The 27803-nt window shown below is 38.6% G+C and overlaps 2 protein-coding genes across 5 annotated transcripts in view; both read right to left on the reverse strand.

Moving 5' to 3' along the window:
* LOC127529834 (uncharacterized) overlaps positions 1–27803 on the reverse strand; it is a 325899-nt gene that overhangs the window by 163504 nt on the left and 134592 nt on the right. The window lies entirely within an intron of this gene.
* The window catches only part of LOC114661931 (uncharacterized), a 52657-nt gene that overhangs the window by 5497 nt on the left and 19357 nt on the right, over positions 1–27803 (reverse strand). For both annotated transcript variants that reach the window (XM_051934786.1, XM_051934787.1), the window contains 5 exons: positions 22431–22598; positions 15886–16041; positions 13708–13887; positions 7463–7591; positions 6660–6784 (listed from right to left, as the gene is read on the reverse strand). In XM_051934786.1, the coding sequence (XP_051790746.1) occupies positions 6660–6784; positions 7463–7591; positions 13708–13887; positions 15886–16041; positions 22431–22598 (758 nt within the window). The remainder of the gene's footprint in view (positions 1–6659; positions 6785–7462; positions 7592–13707; positions 13888–15885; positions 16042–22430; positions 22599–27803) is intronic.

Below are 27803 nucleotides of genomic sequence, written 5' to 3' on the forward strand. Positions count from 1 at the left end.
ATGTGTAAATTACAAATGTGTATTAGACATCTACAAAGTTTTGCCCTGATAGCTGCAACTGGTGCTCGGGTGCTTCAAACATTGGAGCCCATAATTTCACCACTCGCATGCTATGATGGTCTTTCTCATCATCTGGGAAAAGATTCTATTCAATACTTTTCAAACCCCAACCTACTGACGTTCTTTAGTGACTAGCAGGTGCGAAGTCGCCTATATGATTTCTCTGTTAACTAACCAAGTGTTTCCATGGGCAGCAACCTAAAGGAGATCCAGAGGACATTAGTACATCTGGTCACATCTAATGCTGACAACCATATTTTATTGTTGGTCACAGTAATGCAATTAATTTTCATAGCACAACATTTGATTATGACTGGGGGATTTTTAGGAGGTAACAAAGAGAATTAGACATCAGTGAGAAGCCAAAGCAAGGTTACCTGCAGTGGTACCTAGTGATAAAATTCTTTGCTGGAGGTAAATGGAGGGTGATAGAGGAGAAATGTGGAAGAAGTAAGATAAGTGGAAGAAGAAGAATATTAGTCACCAGAAGAGGCAAGAGCTTTGGAGACAAAAGATCAATAATGTAAAGACTGAGGGTCAGTCCCAGAACATGTGAAGAAAAGGGGCCAGAAGCTTTGAAAGACCAGAACTGACTGAAAGGTCTTGAGGAGGAACCTACAGTGAAATACCTCCTGAGAGTAATGTCAAGTTTATGTACTGCTATGATTTTTGAGGTTTTGAATTATGTACAATTCATTTCAGTTATTTATTTTGTACTTTTCATTTTGGCTTTAACTTTGTGTTTAAACTAGATAGATAGATAGATAGATAGATAGATAGATAGATAGATAGATAGATAGATAGATAGATAGATAGATAGATAGATAGATAGATAGATAGATAGATAGATAGATAGATAGATAGATAGATAGATAGATAGATAGATAGATAGATACTTTATTAATCCCCAAGGGGAAATTCACATACTCCAGAAGCAACATACTGATAAAAACAATATTAATTAAAGAGTGATAAAAACACAGTGTAAGTTAAAAAGTGCAAGGTGGAGTCAATAATTTTGCATAATGTTACCGTTTACCCACCCACCCCCACTCCCCCCGGGTGGAACTGAAGAGTCGCATAGTGTGGGGGAGGAACGATCTCCTCAGTCTGCCAGTGGAGCAGGATGGTGACAGCAGTCTGTCACTGAAGCTGCTCCTCTGTCTGGAGATGATCCTGTTCAGTGGATGCAGTGTATTCTCCATGATTGACAGGAGCCTGCTCAGCACCTGTCGTTCTGCCTAATATGTATCCTTATGTGTATTCATTATGTAATTTTAAAGTTTGTAAAGTTATTTTACTTGTGAACTTGTCACAGTGCTCCAAGCCTGTTTCAATTGAATTGAATTGTTATTTATTAGTATTATTTTTGTAACACCATCACAGTAGTTTTTTGTGGATTGTTGTTAGGTGTAAATGCTGCCATTTTGAATTCTACCATGTTACTACAGTTGTGTTGTCATTGTCAGCCTGCCCTGTGACATCATTATCTGGGCAGTATTTAAGTCTGCGATTTGAGTCTGCTGCCATCCAAGTTTCTCGATTTTTTTTTTTGGGGTGTTTTAGAGTTATGATTTCTTACAAGACAACTTTTTGGTTAGTATATTAGGCTTTGGTATTTTGGTTAATGATCTCTCACTCTTTTGCTCTTCTGGTCCTTTTAGTATTTTGTTTCTCATTGTATGGTCTGACAAAGTGCAGCAGTGTACAATTTGAAAAAAACTGGCCATTTTGTTCTGAGGATGGCGTTCCAAGCTGGGGAACAATTGTGTGAGACACTGCTCTGCCACACAGAATCTTTTTGTAGGGCAGATTTGCATAAAGCAGCATATAAAGTGGAAACTGTTTTGTTAAAGAAAGAGCAAAATATGGAAAGTGTAATAGGAGGATGAAGAGAACAAAGAGGGAAAGAGACAAAGAAAAAGAAACTCCACCTATTCTGAAATCTGACCTTACAGTAACTGAAGATAGAAAAGGAAGAGGAAGAAATAGAGAACCCTGAGTTCAGGAATGAGAATGTCCAGCGTCCTGAATCATCAAATAAATCATCTAAGGAGTTAAAATCCAAGCCTGCCCACTTATGAGAGAAGATGGGATGGTGACCAACGTGAAAAGCTCCATTAGAATTTGGTAATGCTATAATATCTAGGACTTTTCCTGGGTGACATTTCTTTTTAGGTCTCTCATCCCCAGCAATCGAATTCTGAATACCCACTGCAGATTCAGGGTGGGAAATGAGGTACTAATAGTGTGTTTTGAAAAGATTTCAGAAGAGCTTAAAGATGAAAATGCTTCTTATGATTTAGGTCTTGACTTCTTTTTTAACATACGTGACTGCTGTGTAAGGCTTTTACTGGAAAGAAAAACAAACTGTAGATAAAGCCTGTTTATTATATTTACTATATTGTGCCTTGAGTATAGAAAATCACGCCTTTTCCTGCTGGGTCTGGTGAATTATAGACATATGAAGAATCTGAAAGAAATATTTGATTAGGAGGTTGTAATCAAAATATAAGTTTAATGTCACTGTGCTGTATGCAAATATTTTAAATCTGTTTTTTTTCTTTTCTTTCTACATGCACAGCTGAGCCAGATTTAGCACACAGAGGTTCAGCATTTAGAACTGCTAGGAAAGCATTAGAAGACAGAAAGGGACAACTACGAAAATGGGCATTGTACTATTTCTGCGTGCATGAAATTTAATCCTCTCTTTGCCTTGTTTGGGATGGCATGATTTACCTAAGTAAGGGCCTGCACATGGAGAAAGAGTATAAAGCCTTGGAACATTGCCCGGCACACTGGGAAGCCAGAACAGATTAGAGATAATGTGATCCGATCGTGAAAACCCTTCTAGCGCAGCGACGAAAATGGCAGACTGTGTACATCGAGCTCCCACTTCAGTAACTGTCTTGCCATTTGGCTTCCTTTTGTCTTTTATGCCACGTAAATTGTCATTAAAGAAAGCTATTTTCTCTCATGTGATTTCTTACCATCGTATCACTATGGGAGAGGTATCACCTTTTAATACTATATCTATATAGTTTCAGGTTACTTAAGACGCCGCAATTGCAAAAGAACTTATTCCAACCAGGGAGCTAGAGGAAAACAGAGGTTGTCTCATAAATTGAAGCATGGACATTTCAAAAATGTTTGTCCAGGGCTTGAGGGTAAAACAGTCACTCTTTAACTAATGGGGCAATCATAGTGAATAGAACAGGTCTGCCTCAAAATTTAGAAAATTAATTACAAGTCTTGGTAAATTTAATTGGGAGAGATCATCATTTTGAAGGGTAAGGTTTAGGCGGTTCATGAACAGCTTATGGTGTTACTGACATTCTCAAGTCTGTCGATTTATGTTTAAACTTACAAAGCATGAACAGGGATGTACTTGCAAACTCATAATGAAAAAGTTATTGCATTTGGTGAATTGATGACTAAACTCTTATGATTTCATTTAGAGTCATTACATTATGATGCAGCAAATATTTTTTTGCGCATTCTCCTAAATATCCTGGTTTCTTCTGGCAATCTTTGTTTGTAAAAATACAACCTATTTATAAAATTGTGCTTGAAATGACAGCTTGGAGAGACGTTTTAAGGTTCTAACTCATACTTTCACTGCACAATTTTCTCATTTCAAATTGAACCTGTGTGTTTCTTGGATCTTTGGGATGGATTAGACAAACTGTGCAGAAATCATACTTGTTAAAATTGATTTGTTGCCTGGAGTTGTGATGCCAAATGGGCAACCTAATGCTTTTCTTGCACTGTGAACATGACAGAATGGAACATGAAAATCTTTAGAATGGTTTATTAGGTTACCCAGTTACCTGAATAGAACTGAGCTCTTAACTCCGTGAAAAAGAAAGATTTATTAGGTCAGTTTATAAATTATGGCAAACTACTATAAATAAGATCAGGGCGGCATGGTATTGGAGTAGTTAATGCTGCTGTTTCATGGATGCAGCATCTTGAGTTTGAATCCGACTCATTTGTGGTTTGTGTGGAGTTTTACGTTTTTTTTTTATTTCTATGCAGGTTTCCCTCTAAATATTCAGTTTTCTTCCAACATAACCAAACAAGTGCAGCTCAGGCCAATTGACAACTCTAAAATGGCCCCTATGTGGGTGTGATAAGCCCCAGCAATGGACTGCTCATTACTTCCAGTTTAGGCTCCAGCCCTCTGCGACACTAAATTGGATCGCGTGGGTCTGAGAATGTTGTGGAAAAAACTTTCCTCTGTTTTCAAAGAAGTCATTCATGGTCACCAACAAGAATGCAGAACAATTCTATATTTGCACAAAGATATGCACAAATGTCTCAGTTCATGGAGTAAGCAATTAATTAAACAATTCATTCTCTTTTATACTTTCCATTACCATTCAGGTCAGGTCAGGTTCAGGTTGGGGAGCATGCACTGGTACAGCGCATTGACACACCCACTACACAATAAAACAGCTTGGGATGCTGGTTGGCATCCCATGAAATGACCGTCCATCTGTTGCAGCCAGGTGTTACGTGGGTGTCCCCTTGGCAAGCCGGAATTCACTTTGGGAGTTGTGCCACAAGGCCATAGTGTCATAACCGATGCTCCCTCACAATGCAGGTAATGAGCCTCATTCAGGACTCTGTGAGCAACCTCTCATTCGACACAAAGTCAAACCAGTGGTACCCAGTGGATTCCATGAAGAGACACAGTACTGAAGGAGTCCAATCTTCATCTCAGGTCACTGGATAGCATCCATGTCTCTCAACCATATAGCAAGACAGGAAGCACCAGAAATGTAAAGACTTGGACCTTCGTCCTTTTGCATTGATATCAGGAGCGCCAAACACCCCTTTTTCAGCGACCTCATGACCCCCCAATGCTCTCCCAATCCATCTACTGACTTCATAGAAACAGTCACCAGAGACATGAATGTCACTGCCGAGGTAAGTAAACCTGTCGACGAGGTCGACATTCTCTCCGCAGACATTGGCTTGTCTAATACATCATGTCATTTAACTTTTAATATACAGATTTCTATCATCTTATCCAATCAACTGCAGCCACCAGTAATTTCTTATATATGTTGATTCTTCCGTTATTATAAAGATTGCTTCGTTAATAGGGGTGACCTACAGTTTTTCCCCTTGACCTTATCGTTGCCTCATAATTGGGGTGTTCAGGCTTTCCCACTAGTTTGTCCTCATTTTTTAGGGTGGTGTTCATTACTCATTTACTTCATTTTAACCTTAGTAATTATGTTGGTGGCTCCTCTAAGATGAGGAAAAAGCCACATGTGACTAAGCTTAAAACAACTTTTAGTTAACCATTTAGTTACCTTTAGTCGTTTCCCTTAGAGTTTAATAATATACTTGTAATAGATTGCAAAAGATTATATATTAACTAAAGATTCCATAAGAATGACTGACCGACCAAAGAAAACCACTCTAATTAGCAACAACCCATTCCTTGTGATTCCTCTACCCCAAGAACAAGTAAGATATTACACTCTTTTAGAAATATACATATTCACTTTAGAAGACTAAAAATGTAAATCCTATACAAACAAGATTGTTGTAATAGCGGAAATAAAACTTGGGAAGTTGATGCCACTCATAATCAAAATGAATAATCCCTATTGTGTGGATAAGGAAGTCAGAAGTTCCTTATTTGGATGTTTCTATGCAGCAATCTGAAATCTCAAAACAGCCCTGATTGTTCCTTATGATCTCCTTTTTTTATTGTCACGCTTGGGTTACACGATTGCACAGATTAATTCAAGGTTTTCAAGAAACATAAACTTTATTCCTAAACAGCATAATAAAGCATAAAGTAGAGGATGTCTGGGGGAGAAGTGAGACAAGGCAATAAGCAAAAAGGACAGGTGCTGTACAGGCTTTTAAATATATAAAGTGCTGCGGGGGAGCATAGCATATCATAGCAGCAGCAGCAGCAGCATCCCAACATCTAACAGAGCAAAGAGGAGGAAAACTGTATTTGTTCCCATTGCAACAGCGTTCAAGAGGGGGCCTCTGAGGAGTGACCTTATCCTCCAGGGCTGTGCAGAGACCCCTTCTTCACAATATCTTTGTCTACAAAGGCTTACATCCTTAACTGGAACCATTACTCCACTGGGATCAGGCATTTGGGTACAAAATTCAGAGGACAGTAAATTAACACTACGTACATAATAATATTAATATTTGATGTTAATAAGATTGGAAAGTCTATAATCTAACAAGTAATGTATGACAAGTTCGTATTTTGTGCCATTATCCACAATTGTATTATTGATTTATTTTAATCTTAGGATAAAAATATTGTTTTTCAAATTTTTCACCTGTATTTTGTAAAACTAACTATTTTCCTCAGCTAAAGCAATTGCCTACTTCAAACATTTAGAAGGCATTTAAATTTCATAGCTTCCCAACATCAGTTATATTGGCCTGCATTTAATTTCTCTCTATTTCTTTCAAAATGATTCTCCTTTGGTGTATTCCAAGACAAGCAAAACACAAGTAATTAGGAGATGTGACTGGGAAGACAAATGTTTTGTGTAAACTTGAATAACTGAAGACAGTAACCCATTACAAAAGTGGTCTGTGTGACTTACCTTCTTCAACTCATCCATATCGATATAAATGCTTTCCTTCCATTTTTTGTTCTTTTCACGTCCTGACAGAATTTCAAATTCAGAGCAAAACATCCATTTATTACGAGAACGTATACAATATGAACCTATAAGAAGGAACAGAGGGTGAGCTCTTTATGAACAATGTCATCTCATCCTTGTAGTCCATGGTCACTTCAATAAGGCTTTTGAGTAAAACTAAAATGCAGAATAAGCTTCTGTGGATTCAGTGGCTTCTTGTAGAATGCAATTTAAGAAAAATTTCCAGTTGACTCCTTTTATATGACTTGAATAAAGATGTAGATATTATTATCAACAGGCAGTAGCGTAGCGTGGGTGTCAGCCGCCCGGGGCGGAGGAAAATTCCGCCACCTCCTTATTTAGGTATGGTTCAAATTTTTACAAGATATTATTATTATTTATTGAGAAATTTTGCCGCCCCCTAAAAGTGCCGCCCCTGCCGCCCCCACTACGCTACGCCACTGTCCACAGGATGACACAGGTATTTTATATATGCAATGTCTTTTGCCATCAAATAGTCAACTTATTGTAAGTGATAAGGTTGCTTCCTATTTCTAAGTGCTGTATATGTGCAACTACAGTACAGTTTTGGCATTAACAGACAAAATAACTGAACTTTATTATGGCAGCTATACATTTTTCATATTCATTCAGAAATGAACTAGGAGACAAAAGCGATAGTTTCATATCCTGTCTCTTTAACTTTGTTTTACATATTAAAGCAAAATGGATTTCAGCTAAATCTTGTCCATTGCTGCTTTTACCTTCAGTTGCCATTCTACTTTTGCTGAGAATGCCTTTTGTTTTCTTACAGATCACAGGAATCTCATCTTTCTTTAAAAATTCATCAGTTGTGTCTTTCACAATATCATGGTTTTCTTTTAAATGACCACCTGGAAAATAAAACGAACGAAAAAAATTATTTCACTAAGAAACAACATTTTATAATTTTCTTATACTGTGCATGCTGCATACATTTAATGCCTAACTGTGACTCTCTGATATGAAAGGAACTTTGTCCAGGAGTGAGGATAAAGATACATGTCTCTGTTAATGGAGGAGACCAGTGCCCATATTTATCAAGTGAAGTGTCCTAACTGCTTCAAAAATCTCAGAGTGAGGTAAATGTGGTCCAACTCTTAGGAGTAAAAAAGCATTTTATCAAATAACCTAATCTGTGAAACAACTTCAGCAGCTTGTGAGCGGCCCCTATGTCGCTAGAAGCTGCCAGAAGATGCCATTCAGGTGGAGATCAGCACACACATTTCAGGAAAGACAGGATTTTTAAGAAACGCTGGACAACAATAAACTCACAAAACGACATTGATTTGACAAAGATGGAATAATATTTGTAGCAAATCTTGTGTGTTATGAAAAGCGAGAAGACATACTCCATGACATTATGTGTAAAATGCAGCTACGCAATTGCAATGATTTTGGTATGTTACCACGAACTACAGTATTTCTCAAACTTTGCACCAAACTTTGAACAAGGCAGGGAGGATTCAAGAAGGCAGGTGCAGACTCCAGGGGTGATAGATGAGTGGAGCCTCACAGAGGATAAGGGTGGATCAAAGAAAGATGCCCGGCCCACCGCAGCACACTTGAAGACTGACCATGACTTACAGTTGTGGCAAGTGTCAGTATAACTGTTACTTACAAGGTGTTTCCTGTGGCTCTAACAGCAGACACAAACACTTCTGAAAGTTCGGCAGTCAAATCATTTGTTGTGATTAGGCGTTACTCTCATTTGGTGTGTATGTCTCAGTCTTACCATCTCAATTCTCATTACAGAATTATTTATGATGTTGGTGCAGTGTGATAACAATTTAATACAGCTTAACACAATACCCAATCTTATTGTGTTTTCTTTCTTCTTCTTTAATTAATATTATTATTATCATATTTGTTTTGTACTTAGTAAAGCATCATTATAATTTTCAAGGAAACTGCAAAACGTCTTCAAGAGCGCCATTTTGTGGCTTGGGCTGCTGTAAAATTGTGACGTCACTTATTCTCAGATGTGAACTCTTATTCCTAGGTGGGAGAAAGTGTTGGATGCTTCATAAAAGTCTGATATCTTACAATAAGGCAGAACAAATTATTATCCTAGTTTGACTTTTTGTGCAATTCCTTGGAGGCTTGATAATTAAGGGTCCAGGTCTCTCTATCTCAAATGCAACATCTGCTAAAACAAAATGAATGGCAACCAGAGAAAAGTTGTATCATTGTATAGGCAGAAGTGAAGATTAATAATATTCAGTGCATCACTGCTTTATAGTTAATAAGCTTTGATCTCATATAAATTGGCTGCATATGAAATACACAATATACAGTATATACAGTATATTTGTGTATCTGCTTACTAATATTATGATTATATTATGTTGCTTGCCTTTGTTTTCATTCTGTAGCTACACAGACCTGTGAGAGAGCATTCTTTGGGCAGTGCCAAGAAAACGGTTGAGAAAGTATTTTGTTTGGCAAAAAATCCTAGAAAGTTTGGGCAAAACACCAAGTTAGACACTGATTGGATTATTGTACCAAAATCAAATTATCTTAACTGTAGATTTGCAGCTCTCTGTAAACTTCCAATCTCCAAATGTCTGTATATTTCAAATATTCCAGAGAACAGAATGGCAGGAGCACTGAGAGCACCTCAGCCATAACTGCTGCATTCAGTTCTGCTAACTTTTATCTTGGATCTTCTGCCATAGACTGATTGTGGATTTATATTTTGAAAGAGTCTTCAATATAAGCTAAGTACAAACATATTATTTGTGTCATGATTGATCTGTGGTGTTGTTGAGGTTAATTTGTCAGCTTTACGGTGGCATTGCAAGTGCAACAACCTTTCAATACTGCAATTTTCACCACTGAACTTTGGTCATCCATGAAGCTAACGCTCCACTGCAGAACACACATCACTAGAAAATAAAAAAAAATTAAATAAACAAGCTACATAGTTCTTTAGTACAAACTGCTTTGACGGTGCAGATGAGCTCCTAGCTCCCTCTTCCAGTTTTGGGAAATTCTTGAACCCGACATCGTCGTCGATGGTCATGACTGGGATTAGCTACGTAAATGAAGAAACCACATGAAGCAAGGGGAAGATGCAAAAGTGTTCAGTGCTTTTATTAAAAACAAATGAAGATTCAAATAGTGACCAAAGTGCAGCGCTCAATATTGATAAATAAATAATCCATAAAAACATGTGAAAAAGGTGGAGGTTAAAATCAATGAATAAATATTCTTCAAACCGAGGTTAAAATCCACCGGCAGGACCTATTATTTCTAAAAGGCCAGTGCCTTTGCCTTCTTTTAACTGGCAGCTCCTCTGTTTATCCCTCACAGGCCTCACAGCAGAGGAGTCACTCTAACAGCAGAAGCAGCTGACCTTCCCTCAAGTCTGGCTGCCTGCCATCCCCCGGCTACAGACAGGCACCCTCACTGGACCAAGTCTTGGGTCCTCAACAGCCAGGGCGCTCCACGCTGCGGCTCTCCTCCCAAGCCTCCTCAACCCCGCTGCCTTCTCGGTCTTACACTGTGAAGCATTCACCTTCCTGGTCACTCCTGCTCCTCCGAACTGCTAAGCTGGAGCAACCGCTTCTGACTGACTGTTGGCCACACACTTCTTCCCAGGGGCTCTTCTTCAACCTTCTTGCTTTCTCACCCATGAGCCTGCTCTATTTTGCTCACTCGCTTGCTCTGGTTCTTTCCTCCTCCTGCATTCTTCTCTCCACTCAGTAACCTCCATTCAGACTTTCTTTTTTGTTTCTTCCGTCGCACTCGCGCTTCTCCTTTTAAAATGGGGACATTGCACAGGTGTGTCGATTAGTGGCTCCTGGCGGCAGTTAGGGTCACAGATGATCCTACACCTGTGCAATTAGTGTAGCGCCATCCGCTTCCGCATCACACCCAGGAACCGCTCTTGTCACGCTACCACACCCCCCTCCTACAAGTGTGGCGATTATTTATTTAAAAACTGTCAAACAGCAGTGGGCCTCACTTTACCACAACTGCCCTCATTTCTAAAGTAACTTACCTTGTGGAGAGTTGTACTGCATCTTGAAACGATACAGTCTGCAGTCAAAATTGAGTTTCTGTGTCTCCATTGTTATAATGGGATTTCAGTCTCATCTAATCTGCTTATGTACGAACTCATACTGATTTGACTGTAAATATCATATTTGATTATCTGTTTAATCAATCACAAAGTGTTAGTCTAATGCTTGTCAAATCAGAATCTTCCAAACATTATATTGAAGTAGCAGGGGGCGAAAGAAGCTAAACGGCTTTTCTATGCTGCAACTTCTCACGCTGGATTAGCTTAACTAAAGTTATGTGCGGTTGTATTCAGAGGTTAACAAATTTGACAAAGCAGGGTGATCACTGGACTTCAAATCATTAAGCAGATGGTCCAGTCTCTGGTTCAAACCCCACAGTATTCCTGTTGTAAAGATATAAGGAAGTCACTAGTAATATATCTTTATTTGCTGCATCACTTTGGGTAAAGGTGTCTGCCTAAAATATTATATAATGGCTGACAAGATAAGACTTCAACATGACCTGGTAGTAATAGGTGGAAAATTTCGCACCACTCACCTGAACGTTTGGAGGCGGAACATTTCACAGCAGAAGATCGTAGTGAGTGTTTGCCAATGGCAGGAGTGTCAGAGACAGAGTTAGAGTCCGAGTCCGAGTCAAACACCCGACAAAAATGTTCAGGTTGCTCCTTAAGGTCATCACCACTGTTTCTTGCTTCATCATCACTGTCAGAATCTGTTAAATTTGAAAGGACACAGTGAAAAAAGTTTTTGTTTTTTCTCCTAAATACCAGAACTTCTAGATGTCAGGTATAATGAATAATTTACAATTATATTTGAGACTGTGATGCCATGTGCTCACAGTCAATGGGCACCAAACTTTATCTTTCATTCTTCACCTCCCTTTCCTCAGACTATTTATACAAATTTGTGTAGGCGTTGTGCTCATCACCACCAGGAGCTGCTATTGGGGGGTGGATGTGCTGATCTGGCAACTGTGCATACATAATTAATTAGCCAACTTCCCCATCAATTGCTTTGTGTCAGTGTGTCTTTCTTTTACACAAACACCTACACTCACATATCTGAGTAGCACCTGTTCAATTTAAAACTTCAGCCACCATTTAGTATCTCAGAAACTTGGTGAATGATAAAACCCTTATTTAAGTGGAGTGGAAGTAGTGGTGACCGTGGTGTTTTATTGAGGCTAGAACAGAACGTTTAACATCTGAAACTCTATTCTTTATACAGTACTATCTGTGTAAGCCTGTGTTGTAAAAAGTCCAGGCCTACCTAGAAACTATTGAAATTGTCAGAAACAAAATTGAAATGCAGAGTCGGCGGTTTCATTTTACGGACCTCCTCACCCACCCCCTCTATTAGTGGCTAAGCGTGTTTGTCTCGGACTCGTTAACTTGATGCTGCCTCGCCGGCTCTTTGAGCTTCATTGCTGTGGCCTCACACTTCTGGGCCGGACAGCCAGACAGACACACTTCTACATGTAGACGTTTATTTATAAGATAATCAAATATACATAAGCATCTGAGACCAGTTTACTCCAGTTCATGTTGACAGGGAGGGGGGCAGATTTTGGCAGCACTGAATAGAAGGCAGGAACCAACACCAGACAGGGCACCACAGCCCCTCACACTTACCAGGCCAATTTGGAATCTCTAATCAGCCTAACAAGACCATCCATCCATCCATCCATTTTCCAACCCGCTGAATCCGAACACAGGGTCACGGGGGACTGCTGGAGCCAATCCCAGCCAAGACAGGGCACAAGGCAGGAACCAAACCCGGGCAGGGTGCCAACCCACCGCAGGACACACACAAACACACCCACACACCAAGCACACACTAGGGCCAATTTAGAATCGCCAATCCACCTAACCTGCATTTCTTTGGACTGTGGGAAGAAACCGGAGCGCCAGGAGGAAACCCACGCAGACACGCAGAGAACATGCAAACTCCACGCAGAGAGGACAACAAGACCATCTGCAGAAGGAAATCAACAAAACGCAGAGAAAAGACAACAGACAGATGGTGACCTGGCACAAGATTTGAACCCAAGATCCTGGATCAATGAAGAATCAAACTAAAAACTGTTATTTTAAAAAAGCAAGACAAATAAATGAGCAGGGACATGTTTAGAAAATTGCAAACAAGTTTGAAAGGAGGCCGTGCTCTTTGATGAGAAAAGCATCAAATTGTAACGGTGCTAACAAGTTGAAGATGGCATCAGCAATGAGTTGCCAACAGTATGAGCTGACATTTCATCATACAAAGGAGCAGCTTCAAAGCCAGCTGCAGGAGGGTCTATAAAACCAGCAAGCCAACCAGTGTCACATAAGAATTACAATTAGCGTGGCAACAGTGAGCCGTCCTTCTGAGGACAGTAAGCTGCCTAAAAGAGAGATATAAAGGGCAAGAATCCATTGAGTTGAGGAGCGATTTCTAATAAAAAAGAGGAAGTGCAGTCAAGAGAAAGGGATGTTTTGATCTTGGGCTGGGAGGAAAGCAGGGTTTGCCATTCTGAAGTTATAAAAAAGAAATATTTTTTATATGGTTCTAATTCAAGATTACCCCTGACGTCTTATGAAATATATATATATATATATATATATATATATATATATATATATATATATATATATATATATATATATATATATGGCAGCACGGTAGCGCAGTGATAACGCTGCTGCCTTGCAGTTGGGAGACCTGGAGTTTGCATGTTCTCCCCGTGTCTGTGTGGTTAGGTGCATTGGCGATTCTAAATTGGCCCTAGTATGTGCTTGGTGTGTGGGTGTGTGTGTGGATCAGGAAGTCACTAGTAATATGTCTTTATTTCCTGCATCACTTTGGGTAAAGGTGTCTGCCTAAAATATTATATAATGGCTGACAAGATAAGACTTCAACATGATCTGGTAGTAATAGGTGGAAAATTTCGCACCACTCACCTGAACGTTTGGAGGCGGAACATTTCACAGCAGAAGATCGTAGTGAGTGTTTGCCAATGGCAGGAGTGTCAGAGACAGAGTCAGAGTCCGAGTCCGAGTCAAACACCCGACAAAAACGTTCAGGTTGCTCCTTAAGGTCATCACCACTGTTTCTTGCTTCATCATCACTCTCAGAATCTGCTAAATTTGAAAGGACACAGTGAAAAAAGTTTTTGTTTTTTCTCCTAAATACCAGAACTTCTAGATGTCAGGTATAATGAATAATTTACAATTATATTTGAGACTGTGATGCCATGTGCTCACAGTCAATGGGCACCAAACTTTATCTTTCATTCTTCACCTCTCTTTCCTCAGACTATTTAAACAAATTTGTGTAGGCGTTGTGCTCATCACCACCAGGAGTGAGTTAGCGCCCTGCCCGGGATTGGTTGGCTGGGATTGGCTCCAGCAGACCCCCGTGACCCTGTGTTCGGATTCAGCGGGTTGGAAAATGGATGGATGGATGGATGGTATTTCTTAGATAACTTCAACTCAAATGTTTTATAGCATTTTGGTGGGTGGGTTGTAATGGTGGATGTAATTAATTACAATTTTGCTTTGCTGTTTGTAATGTAATTATAATTACTCTCACTTAGATTTGTTTCTTGTTATGCATATCTAAATTGTTACTCTCAGTGTGGCAGTGGACTAGACTAAAGGAGGGATTTTTTGTCAAGTTTAAGATTAACTTTTAAAAATTTAATGTTATTGTTTTAAAGAAAAGGAAATGCTCTTTGTGCCTTCCAGTTAAACAAGAGTATTCCAGTGTAACAGGTGGCTGGTGGGGCACATGTGTTGTGTTGTGTTGTACATGGCCTTGTTACCTGTTGTAATGGGAAAACAACCAAGACATTGTCTCTTTAAAACAGAGTGGATGTTCAGAGTTGTGAGGATCACTTGGGGCTGGTCAAAAGGACAACATAAGTGATTCCAGGGCTTAGGTCTGATGCTGAACTGGGATACAAATTATCTTAGGCTGATGTTACATTACAAAACTTCTAGTTGTTGGGTATGTAAAACTTGACAAGTGCAGCAACTGATCCTGAACAGGTCAATTTACTCGACTGAAAATCTCTGGCCATAAAATATTTAGTGAATGTGCACTAACCTTCCAGGACAGTTGTGCTCACCCCTTGTTTGTAATAGCAAATAATGTGGGGTCTGAAGGAGCCAGTGCTGTATGAAGGGTTAACAATTTGGGTGACCTTACCTGCAATCTCTGAACATTTTTTTTTCTCTCTTCTATTCTTTCTTGGTATGTAAAGCATGAGACATCAGACAGACAATCTTCTCTTCTGTTTGTGGGGTCCTAAAAATGCCCATTCCTTTAGGTCATAGCACATTCGACAACAGAGATTTCCAGTCATAGCCTTCATTTACATCATTTTAGCGAGTCAGAGGAAGTCTGCAGCATGCTGTCTTGTCCTTGTGAAATGCCTAGTGACAAACTCCAGCTAGTCAACGATACCTGTTAATCCTTTGTACAGCACCAGCTGCATCACAGGGCACAGTATTAGTTGTTGCAAAAGGGGTGAGCACGATTAGTCTTATAGGTCGGCACACAATTGATAAATTTGACATGCTCACTGATTTGACATGGTACTGAGACAAAATCAGCAACTTCATTTGTCAAGTCTGACATACCTTACGACTAGAAGTCACGTAATGTGACCCTGACTTTATTACTTGTCATTGCATTTCATGAATTGTACTTCCAGATGATCATTCATAGGCTGTCACTCTCATGCACACAGAGCCTGCCCCTACGACTAAGGAGTAAAGCAACCCAAAAAACTTTAGAGTGATTTGTGGACTAGTTGGAGTGAATCATTGGCTTCACAGCAGAGCGCAGCTGACTGCCACCGATATGCTAAGATAATGTAAGTGAAGGCTACGACTGAGAATTGCTGGAAGAGTCGTCTATTTGACATAGTGTTTAGACACACTCTTTGTTGCTTCTTGTGTTTATTTCTTCCAGGGATAATAAGGACACCTATTTTTGCATTACTTTGATGGTTTTCAAGTTTATTCTGGGTTTAGAGATGACTTAATGTTGAAAAACATACCTAATAATAAACAGCTGTAATGTACCCTAATTTTCTAAATGTTTCTGCTAAATGTGTAAGTCATTCCACTTACCTGAAAATTTAAGTTTGATTCTTTTTGCCACAGAAGATCGTAGTGATTGCCTACTAACATTAGGAGTTTCTGAGTCAGACTGTTGCGATACGGGTGAAATTTCATGATCCCTGGAGCAGGAATGGAATCCACTGCTTTCTTCTTCGTCGTCAAAAACTGTCAGATTTCAAAATATACAGTGAGAAAAAAAAAGTTCTATGTACATACCGTGGTCAAGTACAGTTAATAATGTTGACTAGTATTACTGAAGCTGCAGTGTTGTTATTATAATGGAACCTATTAATTTCTGATTAACTACAGTAAATAGCAACCCAAAACTCTCCTACTCCATTTCATGGCCCACCAGACATTGTTCGTGCAACAAGGGAGAAACTCTCAATTAGTTAAACTGTTTTGAAACAGTCAATGAAAAGCCTTTTAGCATATTATTAAGTGCTAACAAGTTTAATGGAAAAAGTATAATTTTTTTCGGATTGATTTTAAATCCAGAGATTTTATAAAAGTCATTTAATGCTTTTATTAAGAAGGACAATAATACTAAAATAATAATAATAAGCTTAATCGTGTTGCCGCATAGAGAGATATTTTTTGTACTATTCCTTCCCTTATAACTAATTCCCTTTTTTGAGCTTTGTACTGTAGATGGCTAGCGGTTCAACAGCAATTGCAAACAGCATTGGAGATAATGGACAGCATTTTCCGATTCCACGTTCTAACCTCAAATTATCTGAATTTATATTGTTTACCTGCACAGAGTCTTCTGGTCTTAATTAAAGTAATTTAATCAGGTTACAATATCTGGAACAAACTCAAATTTGTGCAAACCACTAAAGAGATATCCCCATTCTACTCTAATGAAAGCTTTCTCTGCACCTTGGAGACTTTACAACTACTGGAATCTCAGTTGATAAGGGAGTGTACAGTACATTCATCATTTTATGATTGTTGCCTGCATTTAATAAAACCCATTTGATTTTGTGATCTATACATATTAATAAAAGGCAAAGCCCTCACTGACTCACTAACTGACTGACTGACTGACTGACTGACTCATCACTAATTCTCGAACTTCCCGTGTAGGTGGAAGGCTGAAATTTGGCAGGCTCATTCCTTACAGCTTACTTACAAAAGTTAGGCAGGTTCATTTCGAAATTCTACGCGTAATGGTCATAACTGGAACATGTTTTTTGTCCATATACTCTAATGGAGGAGGCGGAGTCACATATCGCGTCATCACGCCTCCTACGTAATCACGTGAACTAAAAACAAAGAAGAGGTTTACAGCACGAGTCAAACGCGGGAACAAAGGTAAATGACGTTAATTTTTGAGTGTCTTTTAATACTGTGTAAGCATACATATTAACACATGTGCAATTAAACGTGTGCATTAACGGGGTGATTTCTCAGGCTTAAAAGCTCGCCTTTTATCAAACGCGGGAATAAAGGTAAATGACGTTGTTCACTGTCTTTTAATACTTGTAACCATACATATTAACACATGTGCAATTAAACGTGTGCATTTACGGGGTGATTTCTCAGGCTTAAAAGCTCGGCTTTTACTAAAAAGGTAAATGCAAAACTATTTTCAATCATTCTATGATCTGCTTCTCACAACTGAAGGCACCGTGGCTGATGGTAAATGACGTTAATTTTTGAGTGTCTTTTAATACTGTGTAAGCATACATATTAACACATGTGCAATTAAACGTGTGCATTTACGGGGTGATTTCTCAGGCTTAAAAGCTCGCCTTTTATCAAACGCGGGAACAAAGGTAAATGACGTTGTTCAGTCTTTTAATACTTCTAACCATACATATTAACACATGTGCAATTAAACGTGTGCATTTACGGGGTGATTTCTCAGGCTTAAAAGCTCACCTTTTACTAAAAAGGTAAATGCAAAACTATTTTCAATCATTCTATGATCTGCTTCTCACAACTGAAGGCACCGTGGCTGATGTTACGTCACTTGCTGTCCAACCATAAGCGTTACCTGGTAGGTATTCGGCCACTCATTTCACTCCCTTACGGGAATCGAACCTCTGAGGTTTTCTTTTGTTCTTAATTAAAATTTAAAAGCAATACTTCACCGCGGCTAAGCCCCTCTAGCGCTGACGTCCGAGGTTCGATTACCGTAAGCAAGTGCAGTGAGTGTGTAATTACATTCACGGCATTCGTAGTCTGATTCACAATCTGATTGTATGGGTGGTTACCTACCAGGTAACGCTTATAGTTGGCCACCAAGTCAGGTCGAAGTGATCACTCGAGTGAAAGCAGCTTCACAAAAAAACAGATCCTTAACAAACTGTTATTAGTATATTTTCCCTCAATTTAAAAAGGTTTTATTTTCTTCTTAATAAAAATTTAAAAGCGGTACTTCGCCGGTGCAAAGCGCGTGGATTTGACCGACTGACACATACAGACATATTCATGAGTGCAGGTACTTTGGAAAGAAAGCACCGTGTAAACCTAAAGTTTAAATTAAGTTCATAGACCTACAAAAGGTTGCCATTCATTTGAGGCAAGATTGCTTTTCTTCTGTACAACTATACGTTGCATTCTCAAGAGTGTGCTTGCACGGCTTCGGATATAGATATATATATATATATGAAATAGTTTACTGTCAAATAAATGCAAAGAGTACACGACACGTGTTTCGCCCTCATTCTGGGCTCATCAGGTGTACACACTCCACTGCACTCCCTCTCGGGAATCGAACCTCGGACGTCAGCGCCAGAGGCGATGCCCCTAACATTGCGCCACGGCGTGTGGTTCGTTTATTTGACAGCATGTAGATCGGGGTAATTACATTCACGGCATTCGAAGTCTGTGTCACAATCTGATTGTATGGGTGGTTACCTACCAGGTAACGCTTGTGGTTGGCCAGCAATCTGCTAACATCCGCCACGGTGCCCTCAGTTTGTGAGGAGCAGATCATAGAATGGTTGAAATAGTTTACTGTCAAATAAATGCAAAGAGTATACAACACGTGTTTCGCCCTCATTCTGGGCTCATCAGGTTGTTAGCAGATTGCTGGCCAACCACAAGCGTTACCTGGTAGGTAACCACCCATACAATCAGATTGTGACACAGACTTCGAATGCCGTGAATGTAATTACCCCGATCTACATGCTGTCAAATAAACGAACCTCACGCCGTGGCGCAACGTTAGGGGCATCGCCTCTGGCGCTGACGTCCGAGGTTCGATTCCCGAGAGGGAGTGCAGTGGAGTGTGTACACCTGATGAGCCCAGAATGAGGGCGAAACACGTGTTGTGTACTCTTTGCATTTATTTGACAGTAAACTATTTCAACCATTCTATGATCTGCTCCTCACAAACTGAGGGCACCGTGGCGGATGTTAGCAGATTGCTGGCCAACCACAAGCGTTACCTGGTAGGTAACCACCCATACAATCAGATTGTGACACAGACTTCGAATGCCGTGAATATATATATATATATATGTATGTCTATATATAAATATGTAAGCTTATAAGTACTGCCTTACTTCTCTTTAAGAAAGGAAGATGTAATGATATTTGATTTAAACGATTCCATGTCTTCCTGGGTTTGCGTAGCTTATTGTCAATATCTTTACACGTTTTTTTAAGACTTATTGACTGAAACGGGCTTTCATGAAAAAAGTTAGGGCTTTGCTACAGGATACACCCTCCACAAGTTAAGCAAGTAAAAATAAAATATATATTTCTGTTTTATTTAAACCTTTTAAGTTCGTATGCATAGCCCCATTTGGCTGTTTAATCTTTTTTTTTCTTTCTTCAGTAATATTTAATCTCCTTAAAGAAAGAGAACATATCCATTTTACTTTTTTTGTATCTCTTTAGTAATGTTTTAGTGTAAAAGGATAACCAGTATTTAAACCTTTTATGTTACTTTATACATTTATTTTACACAATGTTGAAAAATTAATAAGAAAGCTACATATTTTGGCAGCTGCTGCTTTCATTTTCAATGAAATGAAAAAAGCTCTCCAAGAGAAAACGTCAATGAAGAAGAAACAGTTTGCACTATCGAAAAAGGAGAAACCCTCATTTATAAAAGTTTGCTGCAGATGACTTAACTGAAAATAAATGAATAGTTCCTATGTGTATAATACATATTTATCTATTTTACTTATGCCTTTATTCCAGCAACTTACAACATCTAAGGTACAATTTGTTACATTACTTTTGTTTTTTGCAGCACAGGCAGGTGAAGTGACTTCCTCAGGGTCACACAGTGGTGTCAGCACCAGGATTTGAACTGACAAGCTCCGGGTTTACTGAAATATTACTGAAGAAAGAAAAAAAATGAAAACGGGCAAATAGGGCTATGCATACAAATGTCCATCCATCCATTATCCAACCCGCTATATCCTAAATACGGGAGCCAATAAGTAGATATGTATATATACAGTGTATATATATATATATGTGAATGTATGTATGTATATATGTATGTCAATATTTATATATATATATGTAGATATGTAAATTTGTATATGTATATACTGTATATATGTATATGTGGATGTGTATATGTATATATACGTATGTATATGTAGATATGTGTATATGTAGATATGTATATATATGTATATATGTTTATGTATATATATAGTTACATAACCTCTTTAACACACTACTTCTCCGCTGCGAAGCGCGGGTATTTTGCTATATGTAGATATCTGTATATGTAGATATGTATATATGTATATATATATGTTTACATAACCTCTTTAACACACTACTTCTCCGCTGCGAAGCGCGGGTATTTGTTATATGTTATGACAACACAATTACATATATATATATATGTACATATGTATATATATATATATATATGTCAATCTATCTATGTATGTATGTCTAGATATATATATATATATATATATATATATATATATATATATATATATATATATATATGTACATATGTATATATATGTGTATATATATCTAGATGTGTATATGTGTAGATATGTAAATATTTATATATATATATGTGTCTGTGTGTGTATATATATATATGTATATATATATATGTGTGTGTGTGTGTGTATGTATATGTGTGTGTTTATATATGTGTGTATATATATGTTAATGTGTATATGTATATATATGTAGATATGTGTATATGTAGATATGTATATATATGTATATGTATATATATATGTTTATGTGTGTGTGTGTGTGTATATTATATATATAAAAGACAGCAACACTCATAACAATGACAACACAATTACATTGACAATCATGTTACGTTATTTTTAAAATGTTTCCTTTTTTTTTCATAACCTCTTTAACACACTACTTCTCCGCTGCGAAGCACGGGTATTTTGCTAGTATTAGAATAAAGAACACTTTCTCAATTGTTTGTGTGAGAACTTTGACCAACGCCTTTTACATATTCTCACATACGAGTCTTGAAACCTGAAAAATCAATCATAAAATCAGACCCCGACTTACATGCTCATTCAAAAATGCGACACAATTATGTTTTTTTTACATCTTCTTGCCTCCTCCAATCTCGCACCAGTTTCTCAGACGCATTGAATTTTATTGCAGCAGTGCAGTTACCAATTTCTTTCACTATTTCAATAACACTTAATTTAAGACCAGCTTCATATTTTCTTCTGATCGAATGCTCCATCATAGATAAGGGATGCTCTTACGATAAAGGTGTATGAGGGTGTGAGATACAAAAAACACAAAACAGTGCAAACGTTGCTTTGGAATAGTTCGGGTATTACCGTGTGGTCACGTAGGCACAATAGAGTGAGCGAGAGAGAGGTTAGGAGCACACGCTGATATAGCGCATTCCCGCACCCACATTGATAAAAAGGCAGTGTGCTCAGTGGTTACACTCTCAGGTAGGCGTTAGCATATCATAATCTCTTGGACCAATAGCGTGAGTTTTCCGCATTTGACTTATATGACCGACATTATAAAATACCAGAAATTATAAAGTAAAATCAAGTCCCAACTTATCTGCGGGAGAACTTATCCACGACTATATACGGTAGGTGCTTTTAACATTCTACCTTGGCCCAACCAAACAGTACACACTTGCTATTTAAATAAAGCAAAATTAATAAGACTGATGCAGTGACAACTGTGACTGTGAGCTAAAAACCTCAACAATCTTCATTAAAATGTTGAGTGTAAAAAAAAAAAAAAAAAATATATATATATCAAAGAACCAAAACCAAATCCAAACCAAGAAATAGTTTAATTTATGGCTTTAAAAATCTAACAGCATCTTGTTTTTGTATTCTAGCACTTACTATTATAAAAAAGATAACATGTAAAAGTAGTCAGTACTGGACTTTAAATTGCAAGGTTCCTCCCTTCCTACCCCAGATTCTGTATTTTATCCTGACTTGTCTGTTTGCTAATTATAAACAAATACATACAGTCAATGCACCCTAATCTTCTGAAGGTATCTGCTAAATATTTCTTTTCAATGTTTCATACAAAGACGGATTTTAAAATGGAAATCAGAGAAATAAAGCATTAGCAAGATGAACCTTACAACTTACCTGAGCGCTTATAGCTGATACTTTTCACTGCTGAAGATCCTGCCGATTGCCTGCTAATGTTAGGAGTATCTGAGTCAGAGTGTTCCCATGAAGCTCTTGGTTCTTGAGAATGTGAATTGAAATGGCCGCTGTTGCTTGCTTCTTCATCACTGTCAGTTAATGAGGGGACTTCAAAATGCACAAAATGAGAAAAAATGTTCTTTCTATAGGCCAAACACATTTAATAATTCTGTCTTATCTTACTGGACCTGTGATACAATGAGGTCTATTAATTGCTGGATTGCCGAATTCTGAGCACATAACAGAAACCAGTACTCAGCTTGCACCCAATGCTGCCAGGACTTTACTTACTAGAACTTAATAATACATGTATTCCAAAGCACATATTGTTAAAGACAAAATGTTTTATAAAAATTTTAAGTATAAATAAAACTACCTGCGGGGGTTGACCTTTAATCCAATGGAACTAAAGCTGTGGAATGATGTGCTATCTAGAGAAAAGGATGGACCATTGGTGTAAGGTTGGAGGTTTACCCTTGGAGGTCTTGTGAACCCTTATTAGAGATGTTACATTCGGCATATTTCTATTTTTTTAAAACAAATTTTGCCAATTTTTAGCAACTGTTCCTGACTTAATGCCATTCTGTGTTATTGTCATGTTACATTGTGATGTTTGGAAACCTAAGAATTCCTATGCCCCTTATGTTGACACAATATTTTCATCACCTAAGCAATGTACAGATGCTATTAAAAAGGTAAATAAAACGTTACGTTATATTGTAACAACTGGTATGCTCAAACTATATAACACACTAGTGAGACCACATCTGGAGTATTGTATGCAGCTCTGGTCAACACGTTACAAGAAAGACAGAGCAGCACTTGAAGCTGAGCAGAGGAGAGCAACCAGGTACATCATGAGACTTACGGACACGTCCAACACTGATAGACTCAGAGAGTTAAACCTGATTAGTCTCAGCCAGAGGAGACAGAGTGGGGGCCAAATTCAGGTTGTCAAAATTCTCAAGGGTACTGATAAAGTAGATTTAGCAGACATTTTTCAATTTAACAGTAACATACTCAAGGACACCATTGGAAATTAAGGGGACCTACATTTAGGATTGAAGTCAGGAAGCACTTCTTTACGCAAACAGTTGACGACATCTGGAACAAACTACTGAGACATGTGGCTGAAGCAGAAACCTTGCCCACCTTTAAGAAGTACAGTGGAACCTCGAAATACGATCACCTCTGTATACGAGAAATTCAAAATACGAGGAAAGTATGAGCGAAAATTTCTGATCTAAATGCGAGCATTGGCTCGCGTAACGAGCCACGAGCCAGGCTGTGGGTATAGCTCTCAGCTTAGCGAGGGGGCGTGGTAGCAGTTGCGAGCCGCGATCTGCGGTGTCTGCGTTTCTCACTTAAGTGCACAGGTGGGAAACTGCCCACATCCATGATTGTTCCTGTGGCTGATGGGCTGCAGCTGCCATGTCCTCCCCGCATATATAGAGAAGCGCGAGCCGGTTAAGGGGGAGAAAAAGGAGAGAGAGAGAGAGAGAGAGAGAGAGAGAGAGAGAGAGAGAGAGAGAGAGAGAGAGAGAGAGAGAGAGAGAGAGAGAGAGAGAGAGAGAGAGAGCGAGCGAGCGCGTGCGAGAGCGAGAGCGAGAGCGAGAGCGAGAGCGAGCGGGCAGGCAGGCAGGCGAGCAGGCTCGCGTGTAGCTGAACAGTGAGCTGAACAGGCGAGCCAAACAGCTGAAGCAGGACGGTGTAGAGAAGGTCAGCTGAATTAAGAGTGTCTCGCCTGTTGCAGAGCCCGCAGGTGAGACGCTAACAGAGAAGAAGCACCGGGGATTGTCGTCTGTTTTTTAAAGACTGCATCCTTTTGACGTTTTAACCTCGTGTTAAAGGATTGTTATTCTTGTGTATTTTAAACCTCCACTTCACAACTGTTTTAAGGATTATTTATTTAAACATTTATTGAATGCTCTACTGCACTTTGGACACCTGTTTTGATTCTTTTAATAATCAGTTATATTATTTACCAGTGTTATTTATTAAAGGTAGACTACAGTATATATAATTTATCAGTGTTATTTGTTAGGAAAATTGATTTTTATGTTAATATATTTGGGGTGCGGAACGGATTAACTGGATTTCCATTATTTTCAATGGGGAAGTTTGTTCTAGATACGAGAAATTCGCTATACAAGCTCAGTGCTGGAACGAATTAAACTCGTATCTAGAGGTTCCACTGTACCTGGATGAGATATTAGTACAGCTTAGCTATTTGCTAAACACTTGAGCCTGATGGACTGAATGGTCTCCTCTCAATTATCTAATTTCTTATATTCTCCTTATGTTATTATGATCTAACACCAGACCATCATAATATACTAAGTTATAAACTTCACCATGTGGCCTATGTTATTGTGGAATTGAACCAAAAAGGGTAGTGGACCAGATTGTCTGGGTCATTTGCCTCCTTACAAAACATGTGTATATACATATGCAAACTGATTCATGCAAAACTGAATTTGCAGTGAAACTCAGTGTTTTGATTTGCCTACAAATGTTTTATTTCTAGTAAAATTTTTGCCACTGACAGGAGAAGAAAGGTATTTAGTTTCTCTCTGGAAGTTTGCATCCATTAATTCCACATGCCTGTCCTCTTTCACTGGTATGCAATACTGGAATGTACCTGCGTTACACAGCTGTAGTAAAGAGCACAGGTAAACATGGAAGTGTGAATGAGGCATTAAGAGCCATATTCTGTGTCCCCCCTCCAAAAAAAGAAACAAACTATTAAATCCTTCAAAAGAATTGCTTTTGTTGGAATCAAAACTTGCCTGTTTTGCTCATTACTAATAACCATCAACAGTTAATGAACACTTACTGTAAGAGCAACTCTAATAAGATAATATTATGTTTAATTCAAGGCTGGGCAAGTTAACGCGTTATTATCGTGTTAATGCATCAATTAATTAACGCCGACAATTATTTTATCACATATTAACGCAGTGTTTGTTATTATTATTATTATTATTTTGAAAGCCTCAGTCTCGCTAGAGATCAATAGAGAGCAGTGATCTTCTTCTTACAGCGCTTTTCGATATGCTTTTGCTAGAAGGAATGTTAGCTTTGTTGCTTTGACTTCGATTCACTGCTTGTGTATGAGCAGCTTCTAAAATGGCATGCAGAGAGACACCAATCGGACTCTGATTTGTCTGACTCTGATTTTGATGCAAGTGATCTGGAGATGAAGATCGAAAACGAAAGTGAGGTGCCGGCATCAGCTGATCGGTCCCCAGCTGATGGTGGTGCTGAATATGTTTGTGTAGCTGATGCACCTATGGCAACATTGGCCTTAGAGGACAGACACTTACGATAACAGGAGGTACAAACCATATTGCATCTCACAGCAACTGCCACCCCCGTGCACCCGTCTCACAAAGACAGCCAGCCCACCGTGCAAACAGTCGTTTTATGTTGATTTATGTGTGAGACCATTGCTTTGAGCGGTTTTCAGAAAACTGAGTTTTTTGGAAATTAAATTAGCCCTCAAAGAGTTGCTACTGAACATCGACTGTTGATGCTGCTCCCTGATAAAAGAAAATGTTTCTGCTGGTATGTGTTCAGATAAAAAAGAAAACAGATTTAGAAATGCTAACTTGCTGTTGCTCAGAACGTGCCTGTTATAATGTGATTGTGGCTCTGGACTCTGAGGGTTACTTGTTTTTCTATAACAAACTAGATAAGACGTTAATGCTCTGGCAGTGGCAAATAGCTTTGGTTTTATATTTGATTTGATTATATTAATGTTTAAGTTGAGATTTACAAAAAATATTTTAACTGCTACTATGTAAAGGGAATGCTGCTGTTAAAAAGCAGCTTATTTGTTTAAAGTGTTTGCAAACCAAATACATGCAATACACTACTTTTGAGTTCATTATTGAATGTTGCGCATAACAATGTGATTGTTGTAATTGTCTGCCATTAATTGCAGACAATCATGCGATTAATTGCGATTAAAAATTTTAATCATTGCCCAGCACTAGTTTAATTAATGTAATCATTAACCTTATGTTAAAATGTTTGGCTTTATATTAGAACTAGCTGTGTTACCTGGCTATGCCTCGGAAATTTTGTAAGACAATATCCTTCAGTTATAGTGCTGTTGGTTAATCAGGTATATCAGAAGTACAATGTAACTCACTAAGTGCTTTTCTGTACACAATATTTGTAGGAGTTTTATCAAAGTTTAAAATTGTTGTCAGGCAGTGGGGTGTAGTGGTTAAAGCTTTGAGCCCCAGAGGCTATGAGTTTATATTCCACTACGGATGCTGTGTGGCCATGAACACGTCACTTCACTTGCCTTTGCTCCTACTGTAACCAATTGTATCTCAGACATTGTAAGTTGCCATGGATAAAGGTATCAGTCACATAATAAGTAATAATAATATTAGGTGACTGATGCTGCTTACTCTTGAACAGGTGACACACAATTGTCTATGATTAAAACATTCCTGCATCAGATCAGTTCCTGCTTTTCCTAGTCACGCGGCTTTTGCTGTTTGCCTTTCTTCTTCTTCTTTCAGCTGCTCCCGTTAGGGGTTGCCACAGCAGATCATCTTGTTCCATATCTTCCTGTCCTCATCATCTTGCTCTGTCACACCCATCACCTGCATGTCCTCTCTCACCACATCCATAAACCTTCTCTTAGGCCTTCCTCTTACCTGGCAGCTCTATCCTTAGCGTCCTTCTCTCAATATACCCAGCATCTCTCCTCACTGCACATGTCCAGACCAACACAATCTCACCTCTCTGACTTTGTCTTCTAAACATCCAACTTGAGCTGACCCTCTAAAGTCCTCATTTCTAATCCTGTCCATCCTCATCACACCCAATGAAAATCTTAGCATCTTTAACTCTGCCACCTCCAGCTCTGTCTCCTGCTTTCTGGTCAGTGCCACCGTCTCCAACCCATATAACATAGCTGGTCTCACCAACGTCCCATAGACCTTCCCTTTCACTCTTGCTGATATCCGTCTGTCACAAATCACTCCTGACACTCTTCTCCACCCATTTCACTCTGCCTGCTCTCTCTTTTCCACTTCTCTTCCACAATCCTCGTTACTCTGTACTGTTGATTGTTGTGATGTTGGTCATTACAAAACAAAATTTTACAGAAAAGTGTAATTTCTTTTGAACTGAAACAGGTGATCAGTAGGAAAAATGTAAAATGTGTGTATATAGTATTATCATTATTCGATGCCGTTCACTCCTGTATAGTACTTGTTTTCATGTTCATTGTCAGATGTATGTAGTCCCCATTTAAAATCTGCACATGTGAATGTTTATGCAAAGCAGCGC

The sequence above is a fragment of the Erpetoichthys calabaricus genome, chromosome 12 (assembly GCF_900747795.2).
Source record: "Erpetoichthys calabaricus chromosome 12, fErpCal1.3, whole genome shotgun sequence".
Taxonomy (NCBI): Eukaryota; Metazoa; Chordata; class Cladistia; order Polypteriformes; family Polypteridae; genus Erpetoichthys; species Erpetoichthys calabaricus.